We start from the raw sequence: 19,872 nt of genomic DNA on the forward strand, positions 1-19,872 counted from the left end.
CTTCGCCATGTTGCCAGGCTGGTCTCTAACTCCTCACCTCAAGCACCTTGGCCTCCCAAAGTGCTGGGATTACAGGTGTGAGCCACTGTGCCTGGGATCTGGTTGTTTAAAAAGGAGCTTGGAACCTGTCCCTCTTCTCTTGCTCCCTCTCTTGCCATGTGATACAACCTTCTGTATCCCCCTTCACCTTCTACAGTAATTGGAAGCTTCCAGGAGTCATGATTGGAAGCCTCCTGAGGTCTCACCAGGAGTAGATCCTAGCACTATGCTTCCTGTAGAGCCTGCACAAACCAAAATAAACTTCTTTTCTTTATAAATAGTCTCAGACAATCCTTTATAGCAATGGTAATGGACTAACTCAGATGACAATTTTCTTCAAATGAATCTGTTGTTTTAATGCAATTCCAATGAAATCGTAGCAGACTTTTTGAAGAAATGAATAATTTGTTTAAAAAATTTATATGGGCCAGGCGCAGTGTCTCCCGCCTATAATCCCAGCACTTTGGGAAGTGGTGGAGGCTGAGGTCAGGAGTTCGAGACTAGCCTGCCCAACATGGCAAAACCCCATCTCTACTAAAAGTACAAAAATTAGGTGGGGGAGGTGGGGGGCATCTGTAATCCCAGCTACTCAGGAGGCTGAGGCAAGAGAATCGCTTGACCTGGAAGGCGGAGGTTGCAGTGAGCCGAGATCATGCCATTGCACTCCAGTCTAGGCGACAAAAAAAAAAAAAAAAAGGTATGTGGGCTGGGCAGGTGGCTCACACCTGTAATCCCAGCACTTTGGGAGGCTGAGGTGAGCGGATTACTTGAGGTCAGGAGTTCAAGAGCAGCCTGGCCAACGTGGTGAAACCCTACTAAAAATACAAAAATTAGCTGGATGTGGTGGTGCATGCCTGTAATCCCAGCTACTCAGGAGGCTGAGGCTGGAGAACTGATTGAACCCGAAAGGCGGAGGCTGCAGTGAGGCAAGATGCACCACTGCTGCACTCCAGCCTGGGTGACAGATCGAGACTCTGTCTCAAAAAAAAAAAAAAAAAAGTATATGGAAAAGTAAAGGACCCAGAATAGCCAAAACAATCTTAAAAGAATGAGGTTTAAGATTTACTATAAGCTATAATAAGCCAGTCAGAGAGTTTTTGGCATAAGGCTAGACACATAACATTAATGAAGCAGAATTGAGAGTCCAGAAGTAGACCTGTATCCATCAATTGATTTTTTTTTTTTTTTTTTTTGAGACAGATTCTTGCTCTGTTGCCCAGGATGGAGTGCAGTGATGTGATCTTGGCTCACTGCAACCTCTGCCTTCCGGGTTCAAGCGATTCTCATGCCTCAGCCTCCCAAGCAGCTAGCATTACAGGCTTGCACCACCACGGCCAGCTAATTTTTATATTTTCAATAGAGATGGGGTTTCACCATGTTGGCCAGGCTGGTCTCCAACTCTTGACCTCAAGTGATCCGCCTACGTTGACCTCCGAAAGTGCTAGGATTACAGGCGTGAGCCACCATGACTGGCCTAATCGATTTTTGACAAAGATGCTAAGGTAATATAATAGGAGAAAGACTTTTTAAGAAATGGTGCTGGAACAGCAAAATATCAGTATTTTCAAAAATAAATTTTGATCCTGAATCATGACCTACACAGTAATGAACTCAAAATGGAGCAAGGATCTACTTGTAAATGTTAATAAAATTTTTTCAAAGAAATAAAAGCTGGGCCGGGTGCAGTGGCTCATGCCTATAATCCCAGCACTTTGGGAGGCTGAGGTGGGTGGATCGTTTGAGGTCAGGAGTTTGACACCAGCCTGGCCAAGTGGAGAAACTCAGTCTCTACTAAAAAATACAAAAATTAGCCAGCATGGTGGCAGGGCACCTGTAATCCCAGCTACTTGGGAAGCAGAGGCAGGGGAATTGCTTGAACCCGAGAGGCAGAAGTTGGGGTGAGCGGAGATCACACCACTGCACTCCAGCCTGGGTGACAGAGTGAGACTCTGTTTCAAATAAATAAATAAATAAATAAATAATACTGAAAGAATTAATCACTGCACTAGAAGAAATATCTTTGAAAGTTCTTCAACAGAAGGAAAATGATATATATAGAAACTTTGATCTATTCAATGGAATGAAGGGCATCAGAAAAAATATATGGATAAATATAAGATACACTCTTTTCTTATTTTAAATCTTTTTTTTAATTATTATGATTTTTTGAGGCAGAGTCTCATTCTGTCACCCAGACTGGAGTGCAGTGGTGCAATCTCAGCTGTTTATTTTTATTTTTTGAGACAGAGTCTTGAGATGTTGCCCAGGCTAGGGTACAGTGCTGTGATCACTCCTTACTGCAGTCTCTACTTCCCAGGCTCATGCAATTCTCCCACCTCAGTCTCCTGAGAAGCTGGAACCACAGGCATGTGCTACCACACTTGGCTAATTTTAAATTTTTTTGTAAAGATGGGGGTCTCTCTATGTTGCCCAGGTTGGCCTTTAATCCCTGGGCATAAGCAATCCTCCTACCTTGGCCTCCCAAAGTGCTAAGATTATAGGCATGGCCCGCCATTATTTTTCATCTTTTAAAATCTTCATTTTTTAATTTTTAATTTTTATTTTTAATCTTTTAAAAGTGATATTTGACTGTCTAAAGCAAAAATAATAGCAATGTATTATGCGATTTTGTAGCATATCTATGACAACAACAGCATAAAGTGAAATGTTCTAGGGTTGTACTGTTACCAAGTTCTTAAGTTACACTTGAGGTGTCATACTATTAATTGAAGGTAGACTGTGGTAAGTTAAAGATATATAAAATAACTCTCAGAGAGGCTACTAAAAAAGCAGTAACTAATAAGTATAGCTAATAACCAACTATTAAAAACATTCCATTAAATTCAACAAAAGGGCTGGGCATTGTGGCTCACACCTATAATCCCAGCACTTTGGGAGGCTGAGGCGGTAGAATCACTTGAGCCCAGGAGTTTGAGACCAGCCTGGACAACATAGTGAGACTCCATCTCTATTTATTTAAAACATAAAAAATAAGTTCAACAAAAGGCAGAAAAATAATTTAGAATATGGAAAGAACTAAATATATAAATAGGGAAAGGTTAAGTTAGGGAGTATCAATGTAACAAAATATTATGTAATTGCTGAAAATGTTTAAGGAGTTTTAAAATTTATTTTATGGAGATGGGGTCTCGCTATGTTGGTCAGGCTGGTCTTAAACTCCTGCACTCAAGCGATTCACCCACCTCAGCCTCCCAAAGTGCTGGGATTAGAGGCATGAACCACTGTGCCCAGGCTTAAGGATTGAGTTTTTAATGTTATAGGAAAGCATTTACGATATGTTAAAATTTTAAAAATAGGGGGCAAAGTATATCTATTAAAGCATAAATATATACAATTTATACTTTAAGCTATACATTTATAACTATAAAATATAAAGCATTTATACTTTAGCCTGAATAACTGCAAAAATATTGTAAGCATAGGAAAAAATACATGTGCATTATAGGATGCTTAGCAAAAAAACAAGAAAAGACAGACGAAATATGACTGATAATATACCAAATGTGGTCGGGCGTGGTGGCTCATGCCTGTAATCCCAGCACTCTGGGAGGCTGAGACCAGGCTGGTCTCAAACGGGCTGATCTCGAACTCGTGACCTCGTGATCCACCTGCCTCAGCCTCCCAAAGTGTTGGGATTACAGGCGAGTCACTGCGCCTGGCTAGTTATTTCTTTTCTTTTTTTTTCTTTTTTTTTTTTTTTTTTTTGAGACGGAGTCTTGCTCTGTCACCCGGGCTGGAGTGCAGTGGCCGGATCTCAGCTCACTGCAAGCTCCACCTCCCGGGTTTACCCCATTCTCCTGCCTCAGCCTCCGGAGTAGCTGGGACTACAGGCGCCCGCCAGCACGCCCGGCTAGTTTTTTGTATTTTTTTTTTTTTAGTAGAGACGGGGTTTCACCCTGTTAGCCAAGATGGTCTCGATCTCCTGACCTCGTGATCCACCCGTCTTGGCCTCCCAAAGTGCTGGGATTATAGGCTTGAGCCTGGCCGTTATTTCTTTTCTTAAAGATGCAGTCTATCACTATGGTAAAAGACATAATGGCTGGGGGCGGTGGCTCAGGCCTGTAATCCCAGCACTCTGGGAGGCGGGAGGTGGGTGAATCACCTTACGTCAGCAGTTCGAGACCAGCCTGATGGACATGGTGAAACCCTATCTCTACTAAAAACACAAAAATTAGCCAGACGTGGTGGTGGGCGTCTGTAATCCCAGCTACTCAGACGGCTGAGGCAGGCGAATCGCTTGAACCTGGGAGGCGGAAGTTGCAGTGAGCTGAGACTGCTTCAGCCTGGGTAACAGAGCGATACTCCATCTCGACAACAACAATAAAAAGACAAACGCACAAGATTTGGGGGCTCAGTCGGGCCGGGGTTTGGTTCTTGGTTCTGTCACTTGCTAGCTGAGTGGCTTTTGGCAAGTCAATTTATCTGCAGCTTCGTTGCTACCTCTACATAATGGAGATGAAAGTGTTCACCTCCAAGTGTGATTTTGAAGATTCAACGAGCTAATGTGAATAGAGTGTATAGCGAAGTGTTTGGCACAAAGCTAATATTGAGTCACTTATTATTACCACGGACATTAATAATCAGAGGAAAGTAACACAGGACAGTGGCAGTGGAGTGGTGAGGCAATCCCTGAGGTCAGGTTCTGAGTTCAGAACCAGAGCAAAGCACAGAGCAAGCAGCACTCAGGTCTTCCCAGTGAAGATACTTTTGGTTGCAAGGAGCAGAAACTCCCTCACTCAGCTGGAGTCCTGAATTCATTACGATATCAGGTGTCAGGGAAACCAGGCCAAGAGATGCCACCAGCTTTCATGAAGCACCAGGATAGGAATACGGACCCCAATATATACCCTCTCTTCCCATCCCTTCCCTCTCGTTTCCTTCTACACCTGCTCTGCGCCCCAGGTCCACAGCATTCCATGGTGAGTGCCTGCGTTACATGTCCTCACTTCCGGCCATGTGCTGAGGCCCAATTCCTGGGGTTTCTGATTGGCCAGCTCTAGTCAGGTGTCCATCCACGGTCCAATCAGATATGACCAAGGGGGGAGGGGGCCACACTGCAAACATGGCTGCTTTGGGGCCTGCTTTGTGGACAGTGGGAAGTGCTGCCAGATTCCGGGCCTGCTCTTTTCTCCTCTCTGCTCAGGCCTCTCCGTCCTCCTTCATGAGTTAGGCTGCTCTAGGCCACACAGCTGTAGTAAGTGTCCTGGGGTCACTCATGGCCGCCCTGTGTAGAAGCTCCCTGTGGGCTGTGAGTAAAGGTGATCCCCAGAGAAAGGGCTGTGGGTTGATGCCCCCAAAGGGCATCCCCTAAATTTTCTTCGGTTTCCTGACATTTGCAACAGGACCACAGTTGGTGACCGATTCCCAGACTGCTGGCTAGGATCTGACCCAGGCGGCACTTCTGGATTCCTAGTTTTTGCTGGAGAGGGGTTGACTCCCAGATTAACAGGCTGTCTGTCTGGCAAATGGTGGCCTTCGGCAGCACTTAGGTCCGAAAACACAAAGGTTGGGCTAAGAAAAGCATGATTAACTACACACACACACACTCTGTAGAAATAAAGAAACAAAAGACTAGTGTATCTTTTAATTGTCATTTTATAGCTCCCCACCGCAGCTGCCCCCCACCCTTCCCTTCGGTGACAACACAACGTCTGCAGGCTTCAGGGGGACCAGGGAACAAAGCTGGGGCCTGGCAGCCCCACTACGCTGCCAGCCAGGGAGAGCAAGTCACAATTACAAATTATCACAACAATTAGCGCCTGTACTTGGGGGATCTGCAAATTGAGGAGGCCCCAGCTCCTCATTGTACAGGGGTCTATTTGGCAGTGACCTTGCTCTGGAGACGATGATATTCCTTCAGCCTGTAAACCAGATTCAAAACAAAGAAAAATGTAAATTAACAATAACAACACACACTGGGTTCAATTAATTCAGGCAGAACTGGGGTGGCGGGGGCAGCTGTTAAGATGTGTGTGAAGTTGTCTTTTTTTCTATTCCCTCTCCTGCCCTGGCCCCTCCTGCCCTCCAATCAGGATAATGTAATTAATTTATCTTAGGGGGAAAACATTGTTTGTCATTGTTGAAGACAAAGCGTTTAACTGGCAATGGGAGAAATGAAGAGGCCATTATGTAAGCCCTGTGTGTTCTGGGCCATTTAAAAGGGTTTATAGAGTCATAAAATACAAACAGAGGGCGCAGGAGGCAGGGGAGGTGGAGGTGACTGAGGGGAAGGGAGAGGACCCTGGGCAGATGGGCGGGATTCAACATCTCTCCAGGCATGAGCTGCCTCCAGGGACAAGAAACTGGCTCTGGGAGAAAATGGTGGCTCTGTGCCCAGGGCATGTTGTTAGCAAGAGGAGACAGACTTGCATCTTCTTCTAGATTCCAATCCCCATGAGAAGGGAGCTGGTGATGGAGAACCCACAGCAGGACAGGCCCTCTGGACTCAGCTCCACCACCTCCTAGCTGTGTGACCCTTGGAAAGTTACTTAACCACTCAGCCTGTTTCCGGGGAGTTGCAAATTTTGCGTAAGAATTAAATGAGACATCCTAGGAGAGTGCCCCAGAGCAGCTTAGTCTATGTTAGCTGCTGGTGACAAACGACCCTGTTTGCCCTTGAGCACATCAGCCCTGGGCTGAGAGTGCTTGCTGCTGGCACTGCCCCCTGGCTCTTCCCGCATGCCAGGGTCTGAGCCCAGGCGGCATGCTTGATTTCCACAGGCTCATATTGAACCTTCACTGCATCTGTGCGGCACGTACAGCTGACACCCTTACTGGTGACTCCCAGAGGATCAAGGGTCTGAGTGACTTCAGATGATGTGCACCACCCTCCTGGGCCATGGGGATCCACGTGGCTAGGATGGCTTCCAGCTAGACCTACAGCTCAGGTATGGTGACAGAAAACAAAGGCTTCTCTCCACCTCTACGCTATTTCCTTGTTTAACCTGCTCTGCAAAGGAGCGCATAGTGGAGTCCCGGTGGCTTAGCGGGAGGGGAGGGCAGGTATCAGAGGCACCGGGTGGGACACAGGAACCTAGGACCCCAATGCCTAGGACTCTCTGTTACTGTTGGCTATCAAAGCATGCCTCTGAGGATGCTATGGGCAGATGGACAGGAAAGTGAGGTTTGTCTAGGGCAGGGCAGCAGAAAGGTCCCATCAAAGCCTATCCTTTACACCTGGGGGCTTTGAAGGCCCGTCAGGGCCCTGAGCTGCTCACCTGAGGGAATTGATGTTGATGAACCCGGTGGCATCAATTGGCTCATAATCACCCTGCACGTTCATGCTGCAAGGAGAGTAGAAGCTTGTCAGCTCAGCCTGGCCCTGGCCTCTGCTTGAAGGGAGGACTGCTGGGGCCAGAGGCAGCCCACCTCCCAGATACCAGGGCACTTCCCCTGCGTGGGTCCAAACCCTCCCTGCACGTCGGCTCTCCATTTAATTTCTGTACAACTCTGGGAACCCTATTCTGGGCCAGGCACCAACCCAAAGGTTGGAGAGCCCTAGTGGAGGACACAGTAGCCTCTTCCCTGCTATACAATGTGGCAGGAGGCTAGGAGCAGCCGCCCCAGAACTAGCCCTATGAAATCCTACCAGCCAGAGCACTCTGTCTGTAAATGGAGCACACGTCCAAGCCAGCTGTGCCTTCGGGACTGTGTGGATGGCATCCACTGACCTGAAGGCTCAGAAGGCCTTAGGATGTGACTTGCAACAGCACAAAGGCATTTTGCAAGCTGCAGGGAGGCCTCCAGCATTCACAGCAAGATTGGTCCACGAAGTCACCTTTCCCCTCATTTGTCCAACCAGTTAGACTTCACCTAATCCATCCTGAAACCTGGGTACCCACCGCCAGTGTGTCGTGGAAGATGCTGGGTTGATTGCTGCTATACTCAGCAGAGCAGATTTTACCTCTGTAGTTTCCATCTCCCAGACTCACCAGCCTTCTGCTTTGGGGCTCTCCACCCTTAGCTGCTCCTCCCAACCTTCCTCACCATGGCAGTCACTCCAGCCGGCCGACTGGGGTTTGCGTCCTGGCTCCGCCACACACCACCAGAGAGCCCAGGCCAGTCAGTATTCCTGCACTCGGAGCCTCGGCCTCGCACTTGTCAAATGCGTGGTTAGCTCTCAACGTCACTTTTGATTCCACATGAAATAATGTAGCTGGTGCCTGGCACACGGTGAGCACCCAGTAGTCCTAACACTATTCATTCACTCATTCATTTGTTCAGGCATTTATTAAGCCTTTGCTGCCTGCCAGGTGCTGGGTCAGGTGCCAAGGAAGGAAGAGCAAGAGTGGTATCCACAGGGAGGGGCAATCAGTCACCCATTGCCTTTGTTAATTATGGTTGTGCTACGCACTTAGGGCACGTGGACTCAGATACCTCCTACTCTACAAGCCTCTGAGAGGATGGGGTCCCTTGTCACGTCCTGCTCTGAATCAGCCCCTCCTCTGCAGAATTCCAGCCCTGGGACAAAGCTGATTCAAGGTTCCCAGTGACAAGGAGGTGGCCTGTCCCCTCAGGGGCCCTCTCTAGAGAGGTGAGATTGGTGGGGGTGGGGGGGGTTTGGTGTTGGGAGGCAGGAGGATCTGCTGCTTTGAGACCCTGAGGCTGGACCTCTGACTGGTTCTTTGTAGACTGTGGACTTTTTACAAGAACAAATGAGGTCTCTGCATCTGCCTGGCCCCAGTGACTTGTTCAGGACCCGGGCCCTGACCTTCACCAGGCCTTGAAGCCGGTGGGCGCATGGAACTCTCTGCAAAGTCACTCCCGTACTCCTGCACCTCCTTGATCTCCCTTCCTCCCTCCTCTGTACCTCCACGGCCCCTCCAGGGCTCAGGCACTGAAGCCACTAGGAGCTTGCATTGCCTGGAAGAGGAGGAGATGCCAGACTTGCTGGCCACCCCTTTCTGTGCAGAGTCAGTGCTTAGGAAGGGTCGGACCAAACTAGACCACCAACCTCTTCAGATCCCTTTAACAGACCTTGTTTTGGAAACCAAGCCTCAGCCCCACTGGCCCCTGTACTCAGAGCAGGGAGAATGCACAACACAGAGTCCCCCCACCTCCGTGACCATCTGTCCCTTCACCTCCATCTCTCTCACAAGTCACAACAAACTCTCCCCATCCCGTTCCCCAAGGTGGGACCTTCCCAACTGCCCTGGCAGCCCCTGCAAAGAGGGCCCACATCCAGGGACAAGCGTCCCATGAGGCTGCTGGGAGTTCCAAGAGGGGTTTCTCAGAAACTAAAAAAACCTCTTTTTAAAATTGTGGTTTGAAGTGAGAGGGGAGGTGGAAAAAGAGTTTACAATGAGTATTTTTTTTTTTTTTTTTTTTTTTACCTCCCCTGACGGTCTACAGAAAACCTCTGTGCTTTTATTTTTGCTCATTCGAGTGGCTCTGACCTGCTCTATAATTACGTTACTTTCTACCGACTGTGCCGCGGCATTTCCAGCTCTGCTGCCACTCGCGGCTTCCTCGCTGGGCCCTGTGACGCTGTCACTCAAGGGCTTTCAAGTCAGCGATGTAGAAATCAAAAAGAAAAGGGAAATGGTCGGAGACACAGTGAGAATAAATGCTCCTGCTTTTCTCTCTTTTTTTCCCCTTTCCCTTTTTACTTTATTCATTTAATCTCCCTGAGTGAGACTGTAAGGCTTAATGAAGGGTTGGACAGATTATTAGAGGCTGTTGATTTGGAGGGGGAGGGAAGAAAGAGCCAGAGAGAGAAAGAGAGAAGATAATTTGACATTTACCCCGACTGATCTAAACTGATTCAGTTGTATTTATGGCTTATAACGTGTTTAGAAAGATTGAAGGGGGGAGAAACTCAACATGGCAAGGAGAAGGGAAAGAAAAAAATAATATTGACTGGCAAGCAAGGCTTGTACTTTAATTCTCAACCAGCCTCCAGTAGGGAGGGGCTGGCCTCGGCCTGAGCTAAGCTGAGCCTTGGGGGACCCTTGTCCAGTGGGGGCTGTCTGTCCCACAGGGGCCTGCTCCATCTCTAGTTTGGCCCGGTAACCTCTGGAGGTGACACCTCGTCCCTTGGTGCAGGTCACTCTCATCCACGGGGTGGACACTGGAGTGGCCAGTCGTTAGCTGCCACCTTGGCCCTGGCTCACCAGGGCCCTCCTGCCTAACCAGGGGCTCCTCCTTGGCCACCTTCTGCCTGGTCCATCAATGAGAAGTCTCCTCATGGTTCCACTTGTGTTAACTTTTTTTTTTTTTTTTTAAGAGACAGTGACTAGCTTTGTTACTAAGGCTGGAGTGCAGTGGTGCGATCCTGGCTCGCTGCAGCCTCCAAGTCTTGGGCTCAAGTGATCCTCCTGCCTCAGCCTCCTGAGTAGCTAGGACTACAGGTGCATGCCACCATACCTGGCTAATATTTTATGTATTTATTTTTTGAGACAGGGTTTTGCTCTGTTGCCCAGACTGGAGTACCGTGGCATGGTCTTGGTTCACTGCACCCTTGATCTCTCAGGCTTAAGAGACACTCCCACTTCAGCCTCCCAAGTAGTTGGGACCACAAGCACATGCCACCACACTTAGCTAATTTTTTTATTTTTAGTAGAGATGAGGTCTCACTATGTTGCCCAGGTTGGTCTTGAACTCCTGGCCTCAAGCGATCCTCCTGCCTCGGCCTCCCAAAGAGTTGGGATTACAGGTGTACGCCATCTTGCCCAGCTAGTTCCCTTCTTGTCTCACTCCACACTTTCCCCTAGGCAGTCTCTCTTGGCCCAGGGCTTCAGAGAACATCAAAATGCCTATGATGCTCCAGGGTCTTCAGCCTAGGTTCTCCTCAACTCTAGACCCAAGTGTCCGACGGCCTTCTAGGTAGTTTTCCCAGCTATCTCAAAAGAAACTCATGCTCATGACACCTAAATCCAAATGCATGATCCTTCCTCAAGAGCATTTCCTCAACCCAGGGACTGCACCCAGCTGCTCACGACCCCAGACGCTAGAGTGATTCTGGATCCTCCATCTCCCTCCACATCCAAGTCGTTTCAATCCCTCCTCCTAGATATGTGTCACCTTCACCTGCTGCTATCTAGTCTGGGAGTCATCAGCCTGGTCCAAGCTATCACATTTCCACAGGTGCCCTCCCACCTCCCACCTACTCAAATCCGTTCTCCAGAGCAGCCAGGAGGACCCTCTAAATGCACAGATCTGATCTTGCCTTTCCCTTTAAGATCTAGCTTTGGCTCCCTCCCCCGGCCTCTTTTGCCCTCCCACCCCTCCCTGCTATTCACCTGTTAACTCTTTCTGCTATTGTTTGAATAGCAAAGGAGCTTCTCTACAACCCCAATTATTTTATATATATATATATATTTTTTTTTTTTTTTTTTTTTTTTTTGAGACAAGGTCTTTCTATGTTGCCCAGGCTGGTCTTGAACTCCTGGGCTCAAGCAATCCTCCCACCTTGGCCCCCTAAAGCTCCTAATTTCAGCTGAAATTACAAGCATGCACCACCCCTCCTAGCCAATCCCAGTTATTATACCCAGCCAGACTATCCTGCATTCCACATAGCCCGCTGCCACCTTGTCTAATTCTACATTCTGGTGATGGTTTGATCCATGCCTTTCTCCCAGCTAGCCTGTAAGTTCCACGGAAGCATAGTGGTGTCTCTATCCTCTGTGACCATTGCTCTATCCTCTGCATGGTGCCTGACATGTGCTCAGGCACAGATGTCTTGAGGATCCAGTCAAAAGACAGGCTCTGTGCCCAAGTCGGGGTCAGGATGAGGTGTGGGGCACCTACCTCACCAGCTCCTCGTTGTAGAGAGACAGTGGGGACTCCCGGCCAAGGATGTACACCTGGCCCTTGAGGACGGACACCTGCACTTTCCCTTCCACTCGCTCCTGGGACTTGGCAATGCAATGACGGACAAATTCACACTCAGGGCTGTGCCAGAAACCTGCGGGGAGGAAAACGGGATATCACTAGGGAGGCCTCCTGCATCGCAAGGGCACAGGAAGGGTGCCGCATGCTTTACCCCGCCATGCAGACCATGACTGCCTCCCATGAGTCTGGTACAATGTGCGCTTGCCAGCGGCTGAGTTGAGGACCATGCTTTCATAGCCTTGGTCTCTAACCTTGCAAAGGGCCTGTGGGTCAGGAGGAGGGAAGTGACCCATGCTTCATGCCGTAGGCATTCAGGAAGTGCCACAAGCCAGCACCTGGGGACACAGTGGTAAAGGGCCCCCCATCCCTGGCCCAACGGACACTCTAATCTTCCGGGGGAAGCAGAAGACCTCAGACAGTACTGAGAGGCACGTGCTGCCTGGGGCTTGGTGATGTGGGTGTCTAGTGCAGGCAGCTGGGTGGTGGTTCAGACCATGGCCATGCATAACCTTCCCCTCTCTGTGCCTCTGTTTCCCCATCTGTTGAGTGGGGATGTCAGTAATATTTTGTGTGCAGTCCCTAGCACTGAGCCGCACCGGCCTTAGGGGCTACCGTGAACTGGAGTCCTGGTTGGAGCCCACCCGTCGGGGTGGGCGGGCCCCTTGGAATCAGTGGGCTGTTTTCTGCACCTGCTACTGTTTTCCTGGGCAGACAGAATATTTCTGCATAGATAAGCAGCAGCGCTGTGCTCAGGCTTTCATCTGGGCTAGCTCCCTGAATCCTCAGACAGCCCTCTGAGAGAAACTCTTAGCCTTTCACCTTTCTGGGTGAGGAAGGGAGGCTCAGGGAAGTTAAGAAACTTCTCCAGGATCACACAGGCTGGAAGTGGGGAGCCTCCATTTGACTTCTGTTGGCCCAAGTTGTAACAACTCTGCTTCCTATGATAAACTTGGAGCTTTCTCTATGGCCAGAACATCCCTTGGTGTGTAGGTGGGGGCAGGAGGTGCCTGAGAAACATGCTCCCTCCCCTCTCCCCCAGAGCGCTAAAGGCCAGGGAAGGGTAGCGCTCAGACCCCAGTCTGCCCCGGGCCTCTCTCTAGCCTCTTCTGATGGAGGCTGGAACCAAGGGGCGGCAGGCAGGCAGGCCATGGCTTGGGGGAGGGACAGAGCAAGGCTAGGGTTTCCTGAAACGGAGCCGGGAAGGTGAGCCCACCTGGGCAGCTGCGGGGCCAGATGGCGGGTGATCTCTTGCCCTGATAAAGGGCTGGGTCAGCCCAGGGGCTGCAGCTATTGTGGGAGGCCCAGGCCCCTGGGGGCACCTGCTGAGGGCCTCCGTGGGAAAGGGGACAGGCCTCTGGGATGGTGGTCCTGGGGCTTGCAGAGGCGGGGGAGGGCCAAGCAGGGAGAGTAGAGGTTGAGCCCTTGCTCTCCAGTGTCCCATTCTTTTGAGTCCACATCCCAGCCACACCTGGACAAAGTGATGTCACCTCCCTGTGCCTCAGTTTCCTCATTTGCACAGTGAGAAAACATTACTAACCAGAGGTGGTGTGGATTCAGTGAGAGAATGCAGAGTGCAAAGCGTTTTGCATTTGCAGTTTGAACACCACGCTGTGTGCCAGCCCTCACTGTACACAGGGAGAGAGGCCCAGAGAGGGAAACAGCCTGTGCAAGGCCACACAGCAAGACTGTGGAAGAGCCCAGGTCTGAATGAAGCACTCCTAACTCTGGCCCAGGGCTTTTTCCAACACACCCTGAGACCCTTGTGGAGGGGGCCACTGATGTTCTCCCAGCCCCCATGCCCTGGTGTCCTGGGCTTGGCCATCTTTCTGACAGAGCGGGGATAATTAGCCCATTAAGTTTCCAGGCTGGAAGACAGGCAGGAGATGGAGCCAGAGATAGGACAGAGATCTCCGTGGGAGCAACTGGCCTGGGCTTTATCTCAGAATTTTCTACCTCTGCCCCACGGGGGTCTTCTGCTCAGATTTCTTTTCCCAGCAAACCCAGCCTGGGTTGGGGGACAGCGAGCCTGGCTTAAGCTGCACTGGGGGAGACCCTGCACCCCCTAGACCTGCAGATACACTGTGGGTGGGGCATAGGGCTGAGCTGGAGAGGGACCCCTCCCCCATGCTGCTAGGCCCAACCAAACACATGCGACCCTTTCTAACTGGAGCAATTCTGTGTGCCTTGCACCTTATACCCATTGTATTGCTGAAGAAATGGAGGCGAGGGAAGAAGAGGTGAGCTATACCCCCTAGATGAGACAGCTCCACTGGGCCCTGCCAGGGTCTTGAAGCTGGGGTCCTGCCAGGCTAACCCTGGATGCCATTCCTGGAGGTAGTCTGCCTGAAGCCCACACAGCCAGACCAGGAAATTTGGGAATGGTGGGAGAGGAGAGGGAGCCAGCCAGCCACAGACAGACACACAGATGCAGGGTGGCAGTGGTCACAGAACCCAGGGCCTCTAGGAGTGAGGCTGGGGCAACAGGGCTTCCCCGTGCCTCAGTCTCCCTATCTGTGCCAAGACCACAGGGGCTCTGAGGGAGCCAAGCATTACAGCAGAATGGTGGGCTTTCCACCCAGGAGCTAGACGGGACTGGGAAGAGACCCTGACGTGCCCTCAGCCTGGTGCCCTTTATTTGACAGGAGGGGAAACTGAGGCTCAGGGAAGCGACAGACCTGCTCAAGACCATTAACCCAGCCAGAGGCAAGACTCCAAGTGCCCTGCCTCCACATTGGGAAACCACGCCAGGCGCTCGCAGTTATTTCACGCACTGGAATAACCACTCGTCTGCCAGACCTTGTTCCAGGGGCTTCACAGATACTCATGCTTTTAGTCCTCACCACCAGACAGGTAGAACTGTTATTCCCACTCTTCGGATGGGAAAACTGAGGCCTAGGGAGGTTAAGTTCCATGATCAAGCAAAGCCCTGGTCTGTACCATTTCTGTATCCCTCACGGGGAAAATCGCATCAAACAGCCCCTCTGAGCTGTGGGGGTCAGCCTGCTGACCTTGATGTTTGTGGAGCCCTGGATGTCAGCGGACCAGGGCAAAGTTAATATTAGTGATAACCACCAAGAAGCAGCCCCTACTGTCCCTCACCTCCACTCTGAGGTTTGGTTTCCTTTTAAGTCTCCTAATCATTGTACCTCAGTTTGGGATGTAGAGGGCTTGTCGCTGGCTGGCAGAGCAGGGACTCAACCCAGCCAGTCCAGTGTAGAGGCATCGTGACCGCAGCCAGGAGCCAAACTGTGCCCTACACCCAGGGTTCCCCTGTCTGTGCCCCTTGATCATGAGCGTCCTGGAATCTTTTGGAATAACTGGGAACTTGGCTGCTACAGCTGGCCTGTCCCCAGCTCAAAGCTGCCCATCACCAGCCAGGAGAGCCTGGGCAAGTGTCTTCACCTGGGGGCCCCCATTTCCTCACCTCTGCACAGCTAATATTAGATAATACCCCATCAGGTGCCCAGCTCAGAGCCTGGCAGCGGGACAGCAGGATAAGTAGCAGCCACGGCTACGGTGGGATCAGCCTCTGTGGAGGCCCTGGAGCAGCCCAGCCAGGTGCTCTCTCCTCTGCCACATCTTAATGACTCTTTCACTTTGTAACTAAAATCCTTCTTTCAGGGTTGCAATCCCACCAGGCTGGAAAGCCCACAGGAGACAATGGTATTTAAGCACCTGTCTGTACCTGGGAAGGGGGGCAGAACTCGGCTTCAAAGCTGCCAGGAACAATGGCAGGGAGAAATAACGCCAGCCAATAACCACCGAGCCCTCTTGAAATCCTGAGATGAGTTACAGTGATTAGGAGGCTTAAAAGGAAACAAAATCTGGGAGTGGAGGGGAGGAGAGCTTAGCCCAGGTAGCTCTTAGATTAACTAATACTAACTTTGCACGGGTCCCCTGACATCCGGGCCCCCAAAGATGTGAGGGTCGGCCTCAGGCAGCAGCCTGTCCTCGCACAGCTATGCCCAAATCAGGGGTATGTGTATGTTATGGAGTGGGGGAGGGGAGGGCCAGAGAGTCAATATTTTAGGCTCTTCGGGTCCTACGGTCTCTCTCAAAATGGCTCAACCTACCCTTGCCACTCCAGGGGAGCCACAGACAATGCAGAAACAAATAGCCACCTTGCTCGGCATGAGCCCCCGTGGCCAGCAACACTTGAATTTTATATAATTTGTCATGAAATAGCATTTTTTTTTTCCTCCCAATCATTTAAAAATGCAAAAACTGGCCAGATGCAGTGGCCCATGCCTGTAATCCTAGCACTTTGGGAGGCCAAGGCGGGTGGATCTCCAGCCTGGCCAATATGGTGAAACCCCAATTCTACTAAAAATACAAAAACTAGGCAGGCATGGTGGCGCATGCCTGTAATCCCAGTTACTCAGCAGGCTTAGGCAGGAGAATCACTTGAACCAGGGAGGCGGAGGTTGCAGTGGGCCAAGATTGCACCATTGCACCCCAGCCCAGGCAACAAGAGTGAAAGTCTGCCTCAAATAAATAGATAAAATAAGAACGTAAAAACTATTCTTAGCTCACGGGCTGAACAAAAACAGGTGACAGGCTGGATTTGACCCAGGGACTGTAGTTTGGGGACCCTTGTTATACCATATGAGGGTTGGATTTTGGAGTCAGGATTCCAAGGCTGGAATCCAGGCAAGGCATGGAAATCCGGGCTCCTCACCTGCAAAATAGGGATACGCCCACCTCAGGTGCTCATGTCACCCACTGGTCCTTCCACACATTGGCTGGGTGTGTGGCAAGGCTCAGGCCCTGTGGGCACCCCGGTGGTTTCATGGTCAAGATCTGGCTCCTGCAGTACTGGGGTCTGGGGCTGAGTTCCTGGTCCACAGAGCCTCTCCCTCAAGTTCATGGAATAGGTCCAGGCTCTGCCTGGAGACAGCCTGACTTGGGGGTCAAACCCAGCTAGGCCACTTCTGGTTTTATGCTTTCCTTCTGAGCCTCCGTTCCCTCGTGTGTACAGGGAGCCGCAGACCTTCTGGGAAAGTTGTGAGGACCATGTGGGGTGACGTGCACCCCAGTGCCCAGTGCCTAGCACGTGCTGGAGTCATGCAAACTGTAGGCGGTGGAGGCTGCTGGACACCTTGGGAGGCCGGTGCATCTCCCTGGACGCACCCCATGTCAAGGCAGGTTCCAGCATCCCCTTGCTCCCTCCTGTCCTGCAATCTCCCTCAACCCCCTTTGGCCTGCACCTTTTGGGGTCTCACACGAGGGTGGCAGGGGAGGAAGGTGCTGATATAGAGGGGAGGGCCAGGCCTGAGGGCCTGACGGTGATTTGGGATCCCTTGTGGGGCGGTTAGAGGGGACAGTCATAGAGTCTTACGCACCAGTATACACCAGCTCAGCAAATTTCAAGCCCAGGCCTTGTTTGATTTTGCGCACTTCTCGGTCCATGGTGAAGGCCTCGATGTCTAAATGAGCGTGGTAAAGGATGGTGCCTGCTGGGGTCTCGTAGATACCTAGCCATTTTTCCAGGCAGGGGGAAAAGGAGAAAAAAGAGAGAAACGCATGAAACCCAAACTGTCAGCAAATGACAAAAAAAAAAAAAAATAATAATAATGACTCGTCTGACAGGAGACAAGCCAGTCGGACCCATTCACTCCCAGCTTGCTGCAAAATGCATCTGTCATTATGTTCATGCTGGGGCCACGACAGTCCACTCTGCGGCTTGCGGAGAAAATGTCTAGATGCCCCCTTTGAAGGGGCCCTCCGACGCTAGAAAATGACAGGGTTTCGGAGCAGCAACCCCTCCCTCCCCATGCGTGCCCACCGGCCCGAGGTTGAAAGCCTGTAATTAAAGCGACTACGATAGAGCCCAGAGCCCCAAATATCCCTTCCTCCCTTCCACCAGGGAGCCAGGGGAGGGGGACGGCTGTGCACATACATGTACACATGTGTACACACATGCCACCTTCAGCCTGTGGGGCCCCTGTGGCCAGGTCTTCCCAGAGACCACTGGGTGGCAGAGGGCTTGGGCAGTCACCTAGGCTGACCCCACTGTACAGATGGGGAAACTGAGCCCAGGAGGAGAGGGGACTTGCTCTAGGTGGAGCTGGGAACTAAATGTAGGCTCCCCGAGTCCCTCACCAGTGCTGTCTGCTGCCCTGTAAGTCAAGTGGCCATGGAGGCCCAACCCTGGAAGGTCAGGGGAGAGGGGATGGCTCAAGTCCCCTCTTGCAACCTCAGGCCCAGTCCCTCCATTTGGAAAACAACCTGCTTGGAACAGATGATCTCTGAGTGACACAGGAGTGCCTGGCCCTGGGCTGAGCTGGGTCTGGGGTGAGGCCCTACTGCACTGGAGGACAGTGAGGCACCAAGAGGCAGGACCGCCCATACCACACAGCCCAGGCTCCCTCTTGCCCCCTGAGTGCAACCTCTCTCATCAACTTCAGAGACCTGGCCTTGGGCAAGCCTGCCCTGCAGCTGCTGTCTGGGTAGAGCAGGGGCCATAGCTCCCCCATCTCCAGGAATTCTACCCCGAGAACTTCCTTTCTTCCACCACACGTTACATCACTAAAGGGGCAGGTTCTCAATTATCCTGGGAATTTACTAACATCTTTCTACAGTGGCTGCTTGAAAAAGACCCAATTCATGTTCATAGCAGCATTAATCATAATAGCCAAGAGGCGGAAGCAACCTAGGTGTCCATCAAGGGATGAGTGCAGAAGCAAAATGCAGGGTGGAATATTATTCAGCCTTAAGAAGGAAGGAGGCCGGGCGCAGTGGCTTTTGCCTGTAATAATCCCAGCGCTTTGGGAGGCCGAGGCAGGCAGGCGGATCACCTGAGGTCAGGAATTCAAGACCAGCCTGGCCAACACGGTGAAACCCTGTCTCTACTAAACATACAAAAAACTTCAGCCGGGCGTGGTGCTGCGTGCTGCATGCTTGTAGCTCCAGCTACTTGGGAGGCTGAGGCAGGAGGATCACTGGAACCCGGGAGGTAGAGGTTGCAGTGAGCTGATTTCACACCACTGCACTCTAGCCTGGGTGACAAAGCAAGACTCCTTTCTAAAAAAAAAAAAAAGGAAGGAAATCCTGACACATGCCACAGCATCAACATAAGGCCATGACTCTAAGTGCAAAGGCCAGGCAGAAAAACAAACACTGTATGTGCCACTCATGGGAGGCCCCTCGAGTCGTCAAAATCATACAGACAGAAATGGTGTCTGCCAGGGGCCGGGGGAGGGAAAATGGGGAGTGTTTCATGGGGCCAGAGTCTCAGCTTTGCAAAACGAAAATGTTCTGGAGGTGGATGGTGGTCACGGCGACACACCCCTGGGAACGGACCTAATGCCATTGAGTGGCACAGACCCTGGGAACGGACCTAACATGGTGGCACAGCCCTGGGAACGGACCAAATGCCGCTGAGCGGCACACTTAACGCATTTTAAAATGATTCATTTTATGTTACGTGTATTTTACAAGTTTAAAATTAAAAAAAAAAACATAAAAAAATATAAAAACCATGAAGGATATTGGTTTTGACTCTGAAGCCCACCAGGGATCTGGGGAAGCTGAATCTGCTGAGCCCTCGTGCATTAACCAGAAGTTTCCTCCTCGGAGAACTCCTCCAATCTTTGATCTTTAAGTCTTAGAATCACGGAAATGTCAGAGCTTGCATTAGGATCAGTCGGGTACCGTGTTCCCCCGACTGTTAACTGCCAACCTAGTATTCCAACAGCCTGTGGCAGGAGCCCAGCATATAGAAGAGATGGCAGAGGCTGTGCTGGGAGGAACGGAGGCCCCTCTGTAAACTCTGGACTCACCTTAAATCTAGTCCCACACATCAGTTTTACAAATGAGAACCTGAGGCCTGGGGAGGGAGTGGCTTGCCTAATACTACCCAGCCAACTGGAGGGGGAATGGGCCCAGCACGGGGGTCTCCCATTCGGCTCCAGGTGGCCTCGAAGGGCCTTTGGCAAAGGGACCAACTGCTAACCAGAGCATGAGAGAAAGCCCAAGTCC

General features: G+C 51.0%; 1 protein-coding gene across 1 annotated transcript in view; it reads right to left on the minus strand.

Annotated features, from left to right (window-relative positions):
* Positions 1 to 5,619: 5,619 nt before the first annotated feature.
* Positions 5,620 to 19,872, minus strand: part of ASS1 (argininosuccinate synthase 1) — a 57,235-nt gene continuing 42,982 nt past the window's right edge. The window contains exons 13-16 of the mRNA XM_010360945.2: positions 17,235 to 17,366; positions 11,809 to 11,965; positions 7,278 to 7,343; positions 5,620 to 5,921 (exon numbers count right to left, since the gene is read on the minus strand). Of these exons, the coding sequence (XP_010359247.2) occupies positions 5,876 to 5,921; positions 7,278 to 7,343; positions 11,809 to 11,965; positions 17,235 to 17,366 (401 nt within the window). The 3' untranslated portion in view covers positions 5,620 to 5,875. The remainder of the gene's footprint in view (positions 5,922 to 7,277; positions 7,344 to 11,808; positions 11,966 to 17,234; positions 17,367 to 19,872) is intronic.

The sequence above is a fragment of the Rhinopithecus roxellana genome, chromosome 16, assembly GCF_007565055.1.
Source record: "Rhinopithecus roxellana isolate Shanxi Qingling chromosome 16, ASM756505v1, whole genome shotgun sequence".
Taxonomy (NCBI): domain Eukaryota; kingdom Metazoa; phylum Chordata; class Mammalia; order Primates; family Cercopithecidae; genus Rhinopithecus; species Rhinopithecus roxellana.